Consider the following 12,407-nt stretch of genomic DNA (forward strand, 5'->3'; position numbering starts at 1 on the left):
CAGGATGTGGACTATTATCATTTAATGCCCATAAGAGGTTGAAAAATATACAAATATACAGTGGTGTGAAAAGTGTTGCCCCCTTCCTGATGTTTTTTTTTTTTTGCATGTTTGTCACACTTCAATGTTTCAGATCATCAAACAAATGTAAATATTAGTCAATGACAACACAACTGAACACCTGATGCAGTTTTTAAATGAAAGTTTTTATGAAGGGACAAAAAAACTCCAAAGCTACATGTCCCTGTGTGAAAAAGTGATGGCCCCCTAAAGCTAATAAGTGGTTGGGCCCCCTTAGCAGCAACAACTGCAATCAAGCGTTTGTGATAACTTGCAATGAGTCTCTTACAGCACTGGGGAGGAATTTTGCACAATTGTTGTCATTCAGCCACATTGGAGGCTTTTCCTTGTTAAGGTCATGCCACAGCATCTCAATAGGATTCAGGTCAGGACTTGGACTAGACCACTCCAAAGTCTTCATCCATTCAGAGGTGGACTTGCTGGTGTGTTTTGGATCATTGTCCTGCTGCAGAACCCAAGTTGCTTTCAGCTTGAGGTCACCAACAGATGGCCGGACATTCTCCTTCAGCACAATTCATGCTTCCATTCATCACAGCAAGTCTTCCAGGTCCTGAAGACCATCACACTACCACCACCATATTTTACTGTTGCTATGATGTTCTTTTTCTGAAATGTGGTGTTACTTTTACGCCAGATGTAATGGGACACACACCTTCCAAAAAGTTCAACTTTTGTCTCGTCAGACCACAGAGTATTTTCCCAAAGGTCTTGGGGTCATCAAGATGTTTTCTGGCAAAACTGAGATGAGCCTTAATGTTGTTTTTGTTCAGCAGTGGTTTTGGTCTTGGAACTCTGCCATGCTGGCCGTTTTTGTCCAGTGTCTTTCTTATGGTGGAGTCATGAACACTGACCTTAACTGAGGCAAGTGAGGCCTGCACTTCTTTGGATGTTGTTGTGGGGTCTTTTGTGACCTCTCGGCTGAGTCGTCACTGCGCTCTTGGGGTCATTTTGGTTGGCCGGCCACTCCTGGGAAGGTTCACCACTGTTCCATGTTTTGGCCATTTGTGGATAATGGCTCTCACTGTGGTTGGCTGGAGTCCCAAAGCTTAAGAAATGGCTTTATAACCTTTTCCACACTGATAGATCTCAATTCATCTCAGTTATGTTTTAACAGGGGGGGCAATCACTTTTTCACACAGGGTCATGTAGGTTTTGATTTTTTTCTCCCTTAAAAATAAAAAGTTTCATTTTTTAAAACTGCATTTTGTGTTCAGTTGTGTTGTCACTGACTAATATTTACATGTGTTTGATGTAAGTGTGACAAACATGCAAAAACATAAGACATTAGGGAGGGGGAAAACAATTTTTCACACCACTGTATATACAGTATTTATATACAGTATTAATAGTGAGTACACCCCTCACATTTTAGCTGGCATGTTTGTGACCTGTGTTGGGCAATTACTTAAAAAAAAAAGTTATTCATTAAACTTACTAATTACTTTACGTTAAGTTACCAGGGAAAGTAATTATTGAGTTACTTTTTTGGAAAAACCTTCAAATATGTAAAAGAATTGAGATTGTTGATATATACATATAGTAGATATCAGTTTATAATAACGTGACACATCACTGCCGGTAATGGTAACAATGTAACATTTGAAATAGTATACTGGAAAACAATCAGTGTTACTAACACTGTTTTTTTTTAGTCCTCAAAGGCCTCGTCTCCCACAACACCACAAAACTGCTTGTTTGAAATTCACCGGAGAGCACCAAACATGGGAAAGGTGAAGAAAGCTTTATTCTCTGATGAGAAAAAAAAGGAGATTCCACCTGAGATGTTTTCCACACGGCACAGTGGAGGGGGCGCCATCATGGTCCTTCAATGGAGCAATGGAGCTTCAGGTCGTGCAGGGGGCGTGAAACGGCAGCCGACTATGTGGAGATGTTGCATGTTGCTGGGGCCATCCCTCATGACTGAAGGCCTTGTCTGTGTGGTGACGACTGGCTTTTTTAACAGGACAACACTTCACAAAGGACTTCTTCCAGAGGAATAAGCTCACTCTTTTGGACCATCCTGTGTGTTCCCCTCATCTATGTAAATCCAATGGAGAACATTTGGGGATGGTTTTACAAAAATGGCCATCAGTTCCAGACAGTGGATGCCCTCCGTGAAGCCATCTTCACCACCTGGAGCAACATTTTCACTAGCGACTCATCACTCACTCCTTTTTTCTACATTTTATTTCTATTTTAGGGGGATTTCAGGGTTTTCTTTGATCTCTAGTCTTAAACTTTTGACCAGCTGATGAACAGCCTATTTCACTTGAATGCTCCTTTGCAATAAATTGCTCTCTCTCATAATGTTTTGGTAGCACTCTCATTTCATCTTTTTGCATTTTGAAGCTCTCTGTAGAACCTCCTTAAGATACATCAGTACAAAATGTACATTCTTGCCATTTTTGAACAGCTCTTAAAACGTTCATCAGGAATGTATTTCATTCTAATGTTCAGCAGTAAATGTAAATCTCTTTCTATACAGGATGTGCTGATGCAGTGTACTTTCCCTACTGAGTGGGACACCTTATACCTTTGTGCTACATTTGGTACAATCTACAGAAATTCAATTAAAAATGTAAAATATTTTTTTTTTACATTAACAATATGTTTATTATTGTTGCTTGGAGAGGTTTTGAACTGAATTTTAAAATAATACATTTTTTCATAATATTAACAAATATCCTAAATAGCCTAAACTTTAAAAATAGCTTCAATAAGAAAAAATAAAAAACACTCCAATGAGGCGAGTGTAACGGATGCCAGCCAGGGCGGCTGTGCAAGTATGAGTTGGTATAACTTCACTCCCTCAGCCTCAAGAGCTGCGCTGAATGCTTGGGCGACAGTCCGGTCTTTTGGCCAAGCGGTTAGCGCTCTCGATCCCCATTACGAAGGTCCTGTGTTCAAGCCCTGGCAGGGGAATGTGAAGAACAGGCGGGTTTACACGACAATACCCAAACTGTGCTGTAGGTGGGTTCGCGTGAGCCAATGAAGTGCTCCTTTTCTCCTCCGTGTGACATGCCGTAAACAAACACTGCATGGATCGTGTGGGACTTCCCCACGATGCCAGGCACCTGGTGCGCCAGCTGCACCAAACACTTTCCAATGACAGAAAACTAACCCATCAACCCTCAACACACCAAAACGCCACCAGTCTCCCGAAACACCAGCTTTGTCAGAACGGGCCACTCCAGGTCACGGTTTGTACTTCTGAGTCTGTGCTTTTTAAAAATGTTTTGTTAAGAGTATTTGCGTCTGTGTAGGCTCTCAGTCGTACAGGAGTTGTCCATCGAGGAAAAGGCTTCTTGAGATGTCATCTGTACTTCTGTGAAGAAGGTGAAGGTAAGAGTATTTGATCAAATATGTTCTAATATTTGGACACATCTAAAGTTAGTTTGAGTCATTCTTACCTGCAGGTGTACACAAACTATACTTAATTATAGGGATAAAAAGTTATCAGTATCAGTCACGAGAAGCAGGAAGCTATCTGTATTGGCTTGAAAAAATATACAGTATATCATGCATCCCTAATCCTCGCCCAAAGTCAGCTGGGATAGGCTCCAGCATGCCCCCGCGACTCTAATGAGGAGAAGCGGTCTTGAAAATGGATGGATGGATGGCATCCCTAATTAATTTTAAACAGTACCGTAATTTGCAGACTACAGAGCACAACGGTACAGCAAACTCTAAATTTAAAGAGAAAAACAGATACAGCCTGTCGATAAGCCGCATGTTTCCACGTCGTGACATGAGATATTTAGTACACAAAAAGACGTTGCACACAAAAGATTAAACATAAACAGTAGCCCAACCAGTAACCAGAAAAGTTGCACTGTCTTGCAGTCTTGATCCTTCTCTTTAAAAGACCTGACATCTTGTTGAATGACCTTGGAATGGAACATGTCACCTGGCCCAGCATGGTGCACTGCTAATTACGGTAATAACAAGTAGCAACATCAGTGATGCTCTCGAACTTCCTGCCTGGTGAACCCTCCTCTTTAGGGTAAAACAAAACAAAACTATGTTTCAGCCATAAATTGTGCACCAGGTTTTGACACTAACCAACTAACAAAAAAAAAAAGTTTAGGATTTCAAAATCTCATCTCTCCAGCTGTCCCTGTCCCGCCTCTGTCGCTTGCGAGCCAGTTCTGGGAAGTAGGCGCTGTTGTACGGCCTCTCGCGCTCGTTCAGCTCCCTGCCCGACTCCTTGTCCTTGCCATTACGCTGAGCCAGCAGGGACTGGGCTCGCCGCCGCTCCTCAGCCTCCCTCTGCAAGCGCTCTGTTCGAAGTCTCTGTATGGAGCTAAAGACAGCACACACGCTTTGGTTACATGGGCGGAATATTTCACTTAGTACAGTGGAACACTCGCCATTGCTACAGCATTTACTTGTGATTTGGGCCAAAGACATGAGAAGAATCATGTTGACGTGCATTTCCTCCATTGGGGCACATTTTATTTTGATTCTTCTGTTTTCATATGATATTTTATCCAGTGTTGGAAGTAACAGCGTTAAAAATAAAGGTATTACTAACACTGTTATTGTTTTCCAGTAACGGGTATTGTAATTCATTACTATTTCAAATGGTAGGACGCCATTACGGTTAAAGGCAGTGAAATGTGGTGCGTTATTATGCACTGATGTCTACAGTGGTGTGAAAAAGTGTTTGCATCATCATAGCAACAGTAAAATATGGTGGTGGTAGTGTGATGGCCTGGGGCTGTTTTGCTGCCTCAGGGCCTGGAAGACTTGCTGTGATAAATGGGAGCTTTCAATTCTGCTGAAGGAGAATTGACTAATATTTAAATTTGTTTGTTTGTCACTGACATCTTTCCACAAAGTAAAAGCCAACGTTTTTTTGTTTCGGCTAGCACTAGCCAGCATAAAATCAAACGCATTCAAGGTATTTGTATGAATTTGTATTGAATGAATGAACTCGCCAGGAGGTGATCAGACTTTTACAACAACGTATCAGAACTTTTCCTGCAGAAGGAAAGGCTGCATGTATTTCATATACAAATAAAAAGGAATGAACACAAATGTTTCCAATTAATAAATGAATTAAATAATTAAAGAATACCAAAGACGTAGTTATTAGTTTTTATAATCATGACAGCCCAATCCCAACAACGTATTCATACGTCTTTTACGTTTGTTTTTGAGCAAGACGCAAATAGAGGTAATGATGCACCTCTCCACTAATGCATTAAAACTTCAGAGCAAATTTAAGCCATAAAAAAGGCCACAAGGTGGCATTTGATAAGAGCATTTGATGAGAGCTCGGCAGGGATCATGTTAACGGACAAATCACACATGACAGGAAGGAGGGGGTGAGAGAGCGTGGAGGAGTGTAGTGTGCAGAAGGTTACGTACGCATTGTGGGGAAATTTTAACACATGCACGTACACGCAATGTGCACACACAGTTCAGTTATAAATGTGAAAACTGTAAATAATTGATGGTGTTATATTTGTAAATAAATTATTTTGATGTAAAACAATCCCTTTTTGTGTTGTTATGTTGGTATATTTGTTTAGATGTTTCAGCTGTCACAAAAGCAAACAATATTAGTGTCAAAGTGAAAGTTATGCTTGAAATGAAGCTGGTTTTCTCCCTTTTCTAGTCAGGAACTGATATTTTCCTGAAACTTTACTATGTTCTACTGCTGATTACTAAAGAACAGAAAAAGGTAGAAACAACCTTGTTTTTTCAGATGAAAGACCGCAATGTAATCTTTGTCTTGGTAGGTTCAGTGTTTATATAACCATACTACACAATATTCTGTGTGCTCTTATATTTAATGGCTGGGATTGAATAAGTTAATGAAAAACCTTTATTAACATAAAAAACTGGTTTTATTACCTTTCCCCACTGCTCCTCTTCTCCCCTTTGTCTTTCTTGTCCTTTTTCTTGCTCTTGTGCGCCTTCGTGCCCGTCTCACCTAAAGCTTGCTTCATGTCTTTCAGTGGGTCCAAACTATCCTTCAGCCTGCGATCTTTCCTCTCCCTCTCCTCCTCACTTATCTCTTTCTTCTTCTCCTTTTCTTTCTCCTTGTCCTTCTTCTCTTCTTCCTTCTCCAGGCCCGTTTTCATGTACCAGGGAGTCACCTCGGTCCCGGGCTGGGGTCCGAGAGACACCAGTAAGCCGATGGCGCGCTCCTGTTTCTCCTGGAAAGACACATTTGTCACACATCTGTGCTTGAAGATGACAGTGACTCATCAAAATATTGGCAAGAGGGGACATAGTAGTAGCAGCACCTTCTCTTCTTTCTTCTCTTTGAGATACTCCTCGTTGCCCTTCTTCTCCATGGAGTCCTCAAGAGGGAAAAGGTTGAGATGCTCCAAAGCGCCACTCTGTTCCGCATCTTTGTCATCCCCGCGTCCTCCTCCTCCTGCTTGGATTGCTGCTCTTGCTTTTCTTCGCAGGTACTCTGTACGAGCCTGAGATGCAGAGAATCAGATAAAATGGCAGTGTTACATTGCTAAATGAACTATTACAAGCTCAGGTGTAAACAGGAACTCCTCTGTTTTGATGCCATTTTACCTCAGCCTGCTTGCATTTATACTATGCAATGTCCATGCAGCACTAAATACATAATGCACTCTTTACTGTTCAGTCTCCATGCCATCAATCACCAATCATTGCCTGTAGTACCAATGATTAGTCACTTATAGTGCATCTCTTTTGTCACTGGTCAGTCAATATGTCAATCATTACATGCCGTATTACTTCCGTCCCACACCTTACATTGCTCAGTGTACATGTCAATCATGACATGTAGTACCTATGGTTAGTTGCTTGCATCACTCGCTCCTCATTGGTCAGTCTAAAAGTCATTCATAAAATAGAGAACTGGGCCGGGTTGTTCAAAACTCTGGTTAAGTAGACTTAACTGACCGTTAACTTTAACTGCACCGAGGGAAAGGCTTCTTGAGACGTCATCTGTACTTCAGTGAAGAAGGTGTCGGACGTTTCGCTCCTCATCCGAAGAGCTTCGTCAGCGAACTAATAAGTGCTGGTAGCCTAGGCCTTAAATACAGTAAGAGTGGGCGGAATTGGTGTGCCAACAGCCTCCTCCTATTGGGTCCTTACACTAAGACTGGGCGGAGTAGTGGTCTAATCCTCTCCTGCCATTAGCACCTCCGATAAAAGGGAAGTGTCGCTCCCTGAGTTGGGTATGAACGACTCTGATACTGGCTCGTTAGCATCTATTGTTCTGTAATTAATGTTGAGGGGGTGTCCTTACTTATATTGTGCCACATCAATCGCCAACTGGGAAAGCAACTCCCTATCACATGTTAGTCGGCCCTGCCTGGGACTTGAACCCCGATCCCCTGCACCGTAACCTTTGGTGCTACCAACTGAGTTAGCCGGCTGGCGGTTAACGAGCCAGTATCAGAGTCTTTCATACCCAACTCAGGGAGCGACACTTCCCTTTTATCGGAGGTGTTAATAGCAGGAGAGGATTATACCACTACTCCGCCCAGGCTTAGTGTAAGGAACCAATAGGAGGAGGGTGTTGGCACACCAATTCCACCCACTCTTACTGTATTTAAGGCCTAGGCTACCAGCACTTATTAGTTCGCTGACGAAGCTCTTCGGATGAGGAGCGAAACGTCCGACACCTTCTTCACAGAAGTACAGATGACGTCTCAAGAAGCCTTTCCCTCGATGGAAAACTCCTGTCTGACTGAGAGCCTACACAGACGCTTTAACTGCACCGTTATCTTGTTGTCCAAAACTCAGTTAAAGACTAAGGATGGCTGCTAACATTTCAACAGGTGGTTAACTCTCAAGATGGAGTTTGCGGCTAGCTCCGCTTCCAGGATGCCATGCTGTCATGTCTCCTTACATGCATTGCTGATGTCTCGGTTGTGCATTACTTCACACTTTACTGTACACTGCAGCTTTTCAGCATGTGACAAATTATTTATATCTGCAAGACAGAAAAACATGCTTTTAACTGCCTAGATTTTAAAGGGAAACTATTTTACTGAACCGTGTTAAGCTTGCAAACAACTATTTTGATGGAATAATTGTACATAGAGCTATTTGAGGCTGTATTGGCGTCACAAGATTGTATTCTTATGAGCTTGCAATTTGATAGCTACAATATTTTTAAAGCTTTCCAGAGGAATTGCAAGTATAGCGTGGCTGATGTTGTACATAGTCTTCTGTGCTCTGTGCACTTGCGGAACCATAAAAAAATCAAACATACATTTGATAAATATTGCTCATGTGTTGTTGAGACATGAATAGCTATTATACGTATTATCATCTTGGCACCAATGTTAGGTTGAACCCTAAGACTCTTACTCTGAAGGAAAGCCAACTTTCCATATTTTTCCAAACTATAACAACTTGTGCTGAGCAAAATATGTTTAACCAAAAACATTTTTATTTAATTGTGTCGTTAATAAATTGCTCGCATGTTTTAATTCATAAGACGTTTAGCTTCATTTGTTGCAGAATGCAATTTGAACATTTTAAGTGAAGCGTATCTGGGCTTTTACTTTGAAGGCTGGTTAAGTAGTTCCGGTATCCAGCGTAGGGCCGGAGGTTCATTTTGCTGTAAAGCTGGAAACTATGTTAAATATTGCTTTCTTTAATTACTAATATATTTATATATAATAATATATTTAACTAAAATATTTCTTTTTTTAATTTGTTAAATCTTTTCGCTAGCAGTTTTTTTTGCTTGTTAGCTGAGTGAGTAAATATTTATTACAAGTAGATTTTACAATAACTGTTTGCATTGATGTTTATTGATTGAATTATTAACTGAGTGCCTTAATATAAGTACAGTATAAATATAACTGTTTTATGATTAACTGAGTGAGTGACTACAAGTAGCTTATAGAAATAATGCTTCATTAAACAATTATCTGAGTAGATGGACAACTCTATCAGTGTGTCAAAGGTTGAACAGAAATAGTGAAGGCTCACACATAGTGAAGGCCAACCGGGACCAGCAGCCAGATATGGGAACATAAACAAGTCAATAACCCTTGAGACAGACTGGGGTGTGATGTTGCGCAACAAAAGTGTCAACAACTCAGCAAAGGTTCCGACTATCACCTGTTGGCGTCACACAACTTCTTCAAAGAATCTGGGAGAAAGTTATCTTTGGAGAGACTGGCGCCAATGGTCTGAGGAAAACAATTAGAAAAAGGTAGAGGGGACCATCGATCGGGACATGTATCTCTTCCTTCGGAGAAGAGGCGGAAGGCGTCCATGGGAAGAGACACAGTCCGGAGCTTTGAGCTGCAAAAGATATGCTGTCTGACTTATTTTTCAATACATTCTGTAAATCTAATAACGGTGTGTGAGTCTTCTTTCCTCCTCATAACTGGAGATTAACGAACACGTTAGGGAGAGGTGAAATTGGCTTAATTAATTTTCTAAAGTGGCCCTTTTGACCTTTAGTAGGTTCTCGAGAATTTCATCTCCAACACTAACGACGTGACTAACCATGTTTTGAACAACGCATATTTGGCCGGTTAGCTAATGCCGTCAGGGGTTAACCAGTGGTTAAAATAACCGAGTTTTGAACAACCGGGTCCTGATGGCTCGCTGAATATATAACTCACTCTTTGTACAGGTCATTCATTACGCACACCACCAGTGACGAGTCCCGTACATCACTCACTCCTCATTGGTCAGTCTACATGTGAGTCATTATATGTGGTACCCATGAGTAGTCCCTGCGTGACCCAGTCCTCATTGGTCAGTCTACATGTCAATCATGAACACACACAAGCAGCGACTTGGCAGTTCTCAATGGTCAGTCATTTATTCTTCCTTCAATGGCATGTCAATCATTATATCCAGCACCTGTGATGGGTTTTGTTTTTCCTTGTCTTTTTGGGTGAGTGGAATCATAAGCATTGCTCAAAGAAACAAAAATCACCTCTTGTTCTGCCCGTTCCACTCGCCGCTTGGCCTCACGTTCCTCCTCAGCTGCCTGAGCTTCATCTCTCCTCACGCGGGCGACGTTGTCCTTGTTACGGACGTGCCAGCTCTTCTTGGGGAGAATGTTCATCGTTGTCCTCCAAGGCTGCTGCGCTAACCACGGTAGTTGAACATCGACTACAGCCTTGAAAATGAACAGAAACAACGACGTTTGATCACAAAGTCAACGAGAAGCATCAACTAACATCCTAACATTCAGACACGAGCTTTGTTTTGGGTGGTCGCTCGCTCCTGGTGGAAGCTAGCGTACTCTTCTGTTGCGCGATATGAACTATTTTTACATTTTGACCTCTCAGATTAACGTCTAGTTAACACCCTTTAGCACACACAAAACATGTTTAATACACCAATACTGCGAGAAAAGCTAAAAGGGTTCAAAGTAACTTACTTTGAGATGAGTTGCTGGCGGTGGCTAGCCACCAAAAGACACAAACCGGAAGTAAATATCGAACGTTATTGCAAGTACAACTACTGAACACTAGACGGTATTATTGTACAATTATGAAAGAAGAACATTTGTTTCTTTTTTGTCTTATATATTTCCTGTTTCAGCAGTTTTTTAAAAATACATTTACCTCTTAAATGGCCGTCTAGTTGACGTCATTTATCACAAAAAATCGCGTTTAATACACATATAAACTTGGGAGGTGAGCCGCTTCTGCTGATTAGCCACCGGAAGACACACACCGGAAGTAGACATCTAACGTCATTGACAGCAACGACTCGAAATGGATAGACATGTCGATAAAAATAAATAAATAAATAAATCAAAATATAAATAAATAAATAAACAAACATGTCGATAGCCTCTGTCAAACGCATGCAGCAGAATGTCCGCCATGATGGTAAGCAAGACAGGTGGGCGGGGCTAGGCGCACAACACTGTATACATTATTCACTAACTCTCAGCTGAGTGTAAAATAAATGTATGCGCAGCGTTGAAATGATATATATATATATATATATATATATATATATATATATATATATATTTTTTTTTTTTCTAGAATTTGCATTTTGCACATTTGGATCTTAATGAGGTTTTAAGTAGAGCTACAATATGCAAAAACAAGAAGGGGGAGTGAGATAAAAAAAAAAAATATTGAAAAAGTAATTTATTGAAAACAACAATTAAACTGAAATAGGCTGTTTATCAGCTGATCAAAAAAACATTGCTCAAAAAATAACAAAAAACTCTCCAAACCAGAACAAAAAATGTTGTCAGTAGGACGAGGATGAGTAGCTCCACCGTTCTTGTTAATCACTTCAAAAATGGGTTTGTGCATGCTTGATGCGCGTGTTTCCAGGAGGCTAGTGGGAACATTGCTCCAAGTGGTGAAGATGGCTTCACCAAGGCCATCAACTGTCTGGAACTGATGGCCATTTTTATAAACTTCCCTTGCCATCCATCCCCAAATGTTCTCTATGGGATTGAAACGAGGGGAACATGCAGGATGGTCCAAAAGAGTGATGTTCTTCTCCCTGAAGAAGTCCTTGGTCAAGCGAGCATTGTAAACTGCAGCGTTGTCCTGTTGAAGAACCCAGCTGTTACCACACAGACGAGGGCCCTCAGTCATGAGGGATGCCCGCTGCAACATCTGCACGTAAGCGGTTGCCGTTTGACGACCCCGAACCACCTGAAGCTCTGGTGTTCCACTGAATGAAAAAGCATCCCAGATCATGATGGACCCCCCTCCGTTGTGCCGGGTAGAAAACATCTCAGGTGGGATCTCCTTGTCATGCCAGTAACGTTGGAAGCCATCTGGACAGTCAAGTTTACATTTTTTCTGATCAGAGAATAAAACTTTTTTCCACCTTTCAATGTCCCGTGGGCAACGGGCAGTTTTGTGGCATTGAAGGAGACGAGGTCTTTGAATTTGTTTTTTGAACCCTTTTTCCCGCAGATGCCGTCTGATGGTTATTGCGCTGCAGTCGGCACCAGTAAGGGCTTAATGTGGGTGGAAGACCGCCCTGTGTCTTGATGGGCAGCCAATCGGATCGTCCGGCTCAGCACAGGTGTGATTTTTTTGGGTCTACCACTTGACTTTTTTGTTCCATAATGCTCAGGATCTTTCAAAAAATGTAGAATGACTGATTTACTGCTCCCAACCTCAGCAGCCATGGCACGCTGCGAGAGGCCTTGCTTATGCAGCTCCACAATCCGACCACATTGAAAAAGAGAAAGCTTTTTAGCGTTAGCCATCAGGAGGGCATGACAGTGGGAATGCCTGACAGAAAATGACAATTTTGAGCAGATTTTGTCTTTTATAGCCTGTGGTCTTAAACTTTTGATCAGCTGATAAACAGCCTATTTCAGTTTAATTGTTGTTTTCAATAAATTACTTTTTCCTGCG

At 41.5% G+C, this 12,407-nt stretch overlaps 1 protein-coding gene across 3 annotated transcripts; it reads right to left on the minus strand.

Annotated features, from left to right (window-relative positions):
* Positions 1–161: 161 nt before the first annotated feature.
* leng1 (leukocyte receptor cluster (LRC) member 1) lies at positions 162–10,751 on the minus strand. Of its 3 annotated transcripts, XM_054783105.1 has the most exons (6): positions 10,629–10,733; positions 10,442–10,465; positions 9,992–10,177; positions 6,339–6,521; positions 5,944–6,248; positions 162–4,384 (listed from the first exon to the last, which is right to left on the minus strand). In XM_054783105.1, the coding sequence occupies exons 3-6, from the start codon at positions 10,121–10,123 to the stop codon at positions 4,165–4,167; spliced, it is 840 nt and encodes a 279-aa protein (XP_054639080.1). In that variant the 5' UTR covers positions 10,124–10,177; positions 10,442–10,465; positions 10,629–10,733; the 3' UTR covers positions 162–4,164. The 3 variants fall into 3 exon arrangements, with proteins under 3 accessions (XP_054639080.1, XP_054639081.1, XP_054639079.1); XM_054783106.1 differs by lacking the exon at positions 10,442–10,465 and having other exon boundaries at positions 10,629–10,751; XM_054783104.1 differs by lacking the exon at positions 10,629–10,733 and having other exon boundaries at positions 10,442–10,602.
* Between the last annotated feature and the right edge of the window lie 1,656 nt (positions 10,752–12,407).

Source organism: Dunckerocampus dactyliophorus, chromosome 7, assembly GCF_027744805.1.
Source record: "Dunckerocampus dactyliophorus isolate RoL2022-P2 chromosome 7, RoL_Ddac_1.1, whole genome shotgun sequence".
Taxonomy (NCBI): Eukaryota; Metazoa; Chordata; class Actinopteri; order Syngnathiformes; family Syngnathidae; genus Dunckerocampus; species Dunckerocampus dactyliophorus.